The 6,000-nt window shown below is 39.5% G+C and overlaps 1 protein-coding gene across 2 annotated transcripts in view; it reads right to left on the bottom strand.

The window, feature by feature from the left end:
• Nucleotides 1–1,357: 1,357 nt before the first annotated feature.
• SLAIN1 (SLAIN motif family member 1) overlaps nucleotides 1,358–6,000 on the bottom strand; it is a 52,613-nt gene continuing 47,970 nt past the window's right edge. For both annotated transcript variants that reach the window (XM_061435166.1, XM_061435167.1), the window contains 2 exons: nucleotides 3,792–4,074; nucleotides 1,358–2,454 (listed from right to left, as the gene is read on the bottom strand). In XM_061435166.1, the coding sequence (XP_061291150.1) occupies nucleotides 2,379–2,454; nucleotides 3,792–4,074 (359 nt within the window). In that variant the 3' untranslated portion in view covers nucleotides 1,358–2,378. The remainder of the gene's footprint in view (nucleotides 2,455–3,791; nucleotides 4,075–6,000) is intronic.

Below are 6,000 nucleotides of genomic sequence, written 5' to 3'. Positions count from 1 at the left end.
TGGCCTCTCTGCTCTTCCTCAGACATCCCAGACGGATGTACACTGTCCTAAGCCTTCGCCTAGGTGGCTTCCTCCTTTCCAGCAGCTCTTCTCACAGATGGCTCTTCAAACCACCTAGAGGGCCCCTAGAGGGTCAATAGGTCTGGGGTGAGCTTAAAGATCTGCATTTCTAGTAAGTTTCCAAGAAATGCTAATTCTAATGCTGCTAGTGTGAGGACCACGTTTTGAGAAGCTGTACCCTAGGGCCTCTGTTGATGTAATACATTAAATTCTCCTGTATGCATCTAGAATAAATGTTCTATACCACCCTAGGGAGAATTGCGAAAATGACCACCAACATCATTTTGTGTCCGGTAGAATTCCAGGTGAACGAGGCTGTGAAATAGCTTTAGGGCGGACCCTCCATCTCTAAGTCTTTGTTCAGGTGTCAACTTCTCAGTGAGATCTACCCAGATGACCCCACTTAATAGTGTGATCTCTCCCCATCTCCACTCTCTCAGCTCCCCTGATGTTCAGCTCCTTTTCCTTTTTTGCCATAGCACTGAAGACCTAATGTATTGCAATCTACTTGCTTGTATGTGGTTTAGTGTCTCTCTCCTAACTGGAATGTAAATTCCAAGGTGCAGGGATCTTTGGTTTTTATTGCAAGGGCTGAACAGACTCTTTTGAATATAAATGAAATATTTGATTTGCAAATGAGTTGAATTCTTTCATCTTCTCAGCAGAATATAAACTCATTTTTTATTAAATGTACTGACTTGACTACATATGTTCACAGAAGAGTGCAGTAGTGGTAAAAACAGACTTCTGAGATCAGATACACCTGGATTCAAAAGTCAGCTTCACTGTTTTTCTCCATGGAACTATGAAGAAAGGCACACTTTTTAAAAATAAAAATCTCAAATAACTTCAGAAAAACTCTATTTTAAAACTTGACAATAAAACCTTTACCTAACCTTTCCATAGCACCTTCTGGCAAGAAGTTTTCCAATATATATCAAATAAAGTGTAGACTAATAATACCTTGCTGTTTCACTGACATTGAGAAAGTACTTCAAGTTCAACCCCCATAAAATATTGGCATCTCCACTGACAGTATTCATCCAGGAATGGGTTTCTGGTTCTTTGGGTTCTAGTGACCTTCTTACATGGGGACCCAAACCCCACTACAGAGCTAAAATCTCACATATCTTACCCCGAGCATTTGAGAGAAAAAGAGTTGCTTACAAATGTGAATACTCTGCCTACCCACTTTAGGTCTGACTGACCTGTTCAAGAGCATCACAATGCTTTCACGATTGCGGTGAAACACAGGTGTGGGGTTGGTATCATTTATGCTGCACATTCATGCGTGACCTGATATTGCCGAAATAGTCTTTATTTCTAAACATTCCAAAACAGCGGTGTACACAGTAACAAATAGTAAGTCATATCCCGTAAGAAAGCATTCATTAGTGCAAATGGATTTTGTAAAAGGTCTATCAAAAAGATTTATTTGCTTTAAAATGCATTCATTTCCAGAAGCATTGTTAATAAAACGTTACAGTTTCATCCTCTGTAAAAGTTTTGAAAATCAATTGTGGTACAGTAGCAAACACTGCAGGTATTAAGTGCAATGAGCTCATGATGCCATTATAAATATGAAAGCCAGGAATGACAATAAGTTAACAATGAAAACAACAAGACCCATTTCACGCTGCTGTCTGGCTGTCTCCTTGCAATGCTTCAGCTTACATTGTGCTCATTCAACAGAAAATTATGTCTCAATTGTGTGATGGATTTTTGCTGATATATCCCTAGAGCTAAAAAAATAGTACCTTACCACAAAAATATTTTTATGGCACAAAATTTAAGTTGTTCCATAGTGGTTCACATAGGTGTAAAAAGAAATAGGCACAAAAAATAAAATTCCTGTAAACTATAAAAAAGTAAATTTCAAAGCATACGTTATATAACCTAGTTGTAAATATGCAATGTATTAAAATACAGAACATGTAATGGGAAGATGTTTAGAACATGTAAGTAAATTGAACAGGTTAAAAAAAAGGAACAAAAACCTCAGATGGCAAAGAAAGCATTATGGATACACCTCAACTCTCTCAAAAAGGATTCAGGTACATTATCAGTTCTACAAAAACGTCCTAGCTCTAAGTGTCACAATACTGCAACCGCGGATCTGTGAACGTTGCAGTATCTCAGGCAAATATTTAAGTGCAATAATTAGTCTCTGGTGATTGGTCCACTGAAAAACAATGCAGTAAATGTGTTAAAATGCAGAAGGGAAAGAATATCCTGACACCCGCTGTTACCCAGCCAGCTGGGTAACACGACCCTCATTTCCAGTTCTTTCCCACTCCTCAAGGGTACAGAAAACTGCATCAGTAGCAACCGTCTCTCCAGTTTCCATCCCTCAGCGTGCTGAGTGAAGACAGAGGCTTTGGAGGCTGAAGGAAACTGTGAAAGGATTAAAAAAGGAAATGGCTTGTAAGTAACCCCACAAGTCGTCGCGCTCTGGTCTCCCCACCCTCACCCCAGCAGTGACAGCGTGCTGGCACTTTCCCCTGTGTGCCTTGGGGTTCTGGCCGTCAACATGCCCATCCTCAGGAATATCCAGTTCCCAGCACGCTGCCACGAGTGTTGTATGTGCACAGGCAGATGTGCAACATAAGGGGAAAACGACCAATATCCTTAAGTGTAGTAAGAGCATTTTAAAATCAGAGAGAAAGATAAACATGACAGAAAAATGGCCTGAAAACATCAGTGGTTGCTTCACTGAAAATTTCTTCATGTAATTCTATTTGTATTCAATCTTACAGATAATCAAGAGATTTGCCTATTATGTTGGCAGCAAATTTTTAAAAAGTGTTAAAACCAATGTTTGCCTAAGTTTGGGGAACCAGACCCTCTATCTGGCAATGACAGCCTATCCAGGAGATTAGTTCGAAGACAGACATCCAAGGACAAATGTACTGTCCACAGGTAACATATGCATCAAACAATGTGATTCTACTCAGTCATGAATGAAACACAGCCCTGCACTGAACTAACACGCACGAAAGTGATTTCTACCTGGATAGTAAGATTATTTACTTTTGTTTTGCAATAGTTTCTAAATTTGCTTTTGATCTGAGCACCTATCATGCATCAGAAAATAAAAACTATACATACCTAATGCATAAATAAAAAAAATCTGTTTCCACATCCTTTGCAAACTGTCACCATGGCTCCCCTCCCTCTCCTCCTTCAAATACTAATTTCTTGTAAGAGTTGTATGTATTTACTGCCTCCATTGTCGCATCATCTAATTTGTCAACTCACTTTTATGGAATTGTTTTTTAACCATAAAACACTCCAGCAGATCCACTTCAGAAAGGACACAACATGACTGTGAGCTCATTGAACATGTGCCCGGCAAGCAATGTGGATTTTAAAAAATTCTACCTGGAACATACCAAAGTTCCCAACATAAGCTAATAAACCCCAACTAAACACCACTTTGAGCGACTGGACTGAACTGAACTGAAACGTCACTAAGATGCTTTTTAAATCATGACTGTGGGAGGAGGGTGTGTTGTGTACATGCCTAACATCATTTGTGCCCATTCTGATTAAAAAAAAAAAAAAAAGATTGAAAAATATTGAATCCAGAGGCAGGAGGTCACGAGTCAGGCCACAAGGGGAAGAGTAACCAACCAGGGATAGACAGAGGATATGTCAGGGTGGTGCCTGGGGCGGTTTCTAACTGCAGACCACGAACAGGGTTACAAGGAAGAATGGACCAAGGCTCTCACCTTCTGACAGGCTGTGCAATTTTGCTTCGAGGCAGATTACTCCCATTTATTGCCAGTGAAGGTCTTGGAAGTGCGCTGCGGCCCATGATGCCCGAAGCTGCAGCTTTGGTGGGGGTGGGGATCCCCGTGTTGGAGTATAACTGTAAGCTGTTGGATAAGGGTGTGTTACTGCTGCCCTGGACGGTTGGGCTCACGTAGGCCGTGGCTTTAAGAGGCTGCCGCACTGATGCTGGGAAATGTCCCACGCTGTGGATCCTGTGCTGGAGCTGTCCTGGGGACGGAACTAGGAGGAGAGAGAACATGTACACGTTCACCACTGTCTGCACGTGTGTCGTACCCAAAGACGCTGATGCTGTCCGAAAGGGTTTTAAATGTACACATGAAGGTATCTGCATACTGGGCCCAGTGTCTTCTGAAACACCATATACATAAAGTGTTATCGTTTAGCAGCTAAGTTGTGCTAATCCAACTCTTTGCAACCCCATGGACTGTAGCACGCCAGGCTAAAGGCACCCAAACGTTAAGCCTAGAATGAAATGAAATTGTGACATGAACACACTCATGTAACCATATCCACATCAAGACAGCAAACACTGCCGGCGCTTCAGCAGCTTCTCACGCATCCTCTCCCAATCAACACGCCCCGCAAGTGACTGTTACTTTCATATTTATCACCACAGATTTGTTATTCCTGTTTTGATCTTCATGTAAATGGAATTACAGAGTATGTTCTCTTCTGTGACTGGCTTCTTTGACTCAACATTATGTTTTTGAGATTTATCCATATATTTGCATTGCTGTGTGGTATTCCACAGAATGTATGTTAAAATCCATTCTCCTGATGATGCAAAGCTTGGTTACTTCCAAGTCTGGGGTTTTATGAACATTCTTGAATACGCATTGGTGTTCAGATGTATTATATTACAAGTATATTCCAAATTTATAACTATTAGGATAATGAAGTTATCAAAGCTGCTGAACATAACATCAAAATAGAAAAAAAATCAGTTGTATTTCTAAATTATCAGTGAACTAAAATTTGAAAAAAATGCTACTTATGAAAGCATTTTTAAGATAAAATACTTAGGAATAAACTTAACTATAGCTGTATTAAACCTCTATACAGGAAGCTACAAAACTTTGACAGATAAGACCTAAGTAAATGAGGGGATATTCCATGTTAATGAATTAGAAAACTAATATTGCTAAGATACCAATTCTAAAATTTAACTACAGATTAAATGAAATTTCAAAAAGTATATCATTTGAAATGAAACTCCAGAAGAGTTATTTCAGGAAGGCAGTCCTATTAGTCCCATTAACTCTCCTACACACAAGACAGATAACTACATTGAGTTTAAAAAGAAATAACAGAGAAACTAGTCAAGATTAATAGACACAAGCCTAATTTTACAAATGAGAAAACAAGGATCAGAAAGGATACACAGTTTCCCATGCATGTATGACTAAGAAAAGACCCAGACTTGAGCTGTTGCCTGCAAACCTAGCGTCTTCCTTCTGGAGTTGCCTCTCCAACCTTCTCTGTTCACTCTGTTCGCTCCAGAAGGCACACCAGTCCAGAACTAGCTCTTCACGAAACACACACATGATGTTTATATACACGCATGATGTTCATATACATGCATGATGTATAAAGGATATTTGCTTAGGGATCAAAGTCAATGAGAACAGAGTCCTGAGATCTGAAACAAGTTCACGACTGACCTCCTCTTACACATTAACACTCAAGTTCTTTAGTTTTCTCTCATTATTATGCTTGAGTTACACACAATGATTTTTCTATTTCATTTCTTTATGTTTATTAATTGCAATTCTTCTATAAAGAAGAATTTCCCCTCTTCTCCATTTATTCAATTAAGTATGAAGCTATGATGATTTAATCTATGGGTTATAATCTTTTAATATAATCATTTATTCTGTAGCTCAATCTGTCGCAGGTTTGGTCTCTGGGAGTTTCATCAAGCCGTTTCCTGTATCCTTTTGACATGCTCTCATCATTTTTTCAGGACTTCCATCAAGACTTTCCATTGTTTGTAGGGTATGTTCCATTTTGGGTTACTTACATTTTTCTGGCACTCAAACTGTGCTACTGATCCACACCGAATTAGAGTTCACGAAAACTCCTCACCATCACCCTGTTTGCTACCGTCATGACTGTATTTTCCCCTTCTATGTTTATACTGTTGAC

The sequence above is a fragment of the Bos javanicus genome, chromosome 12, assembly GCF_032452875.1.
Source record: "Bos javanicus breed banteng chromosome 12, ARS-OSU_banteng_1.0, whole genome shotgun sequence".
NCBI lineage: Eukaryota > Metazoa > Chordata > Mammalia > Artiodactyla > Bovidae > Bos > Bos javanicus.
This window is presented reverse-complemented; position numbering and strand designations above follow the sequence as displayed.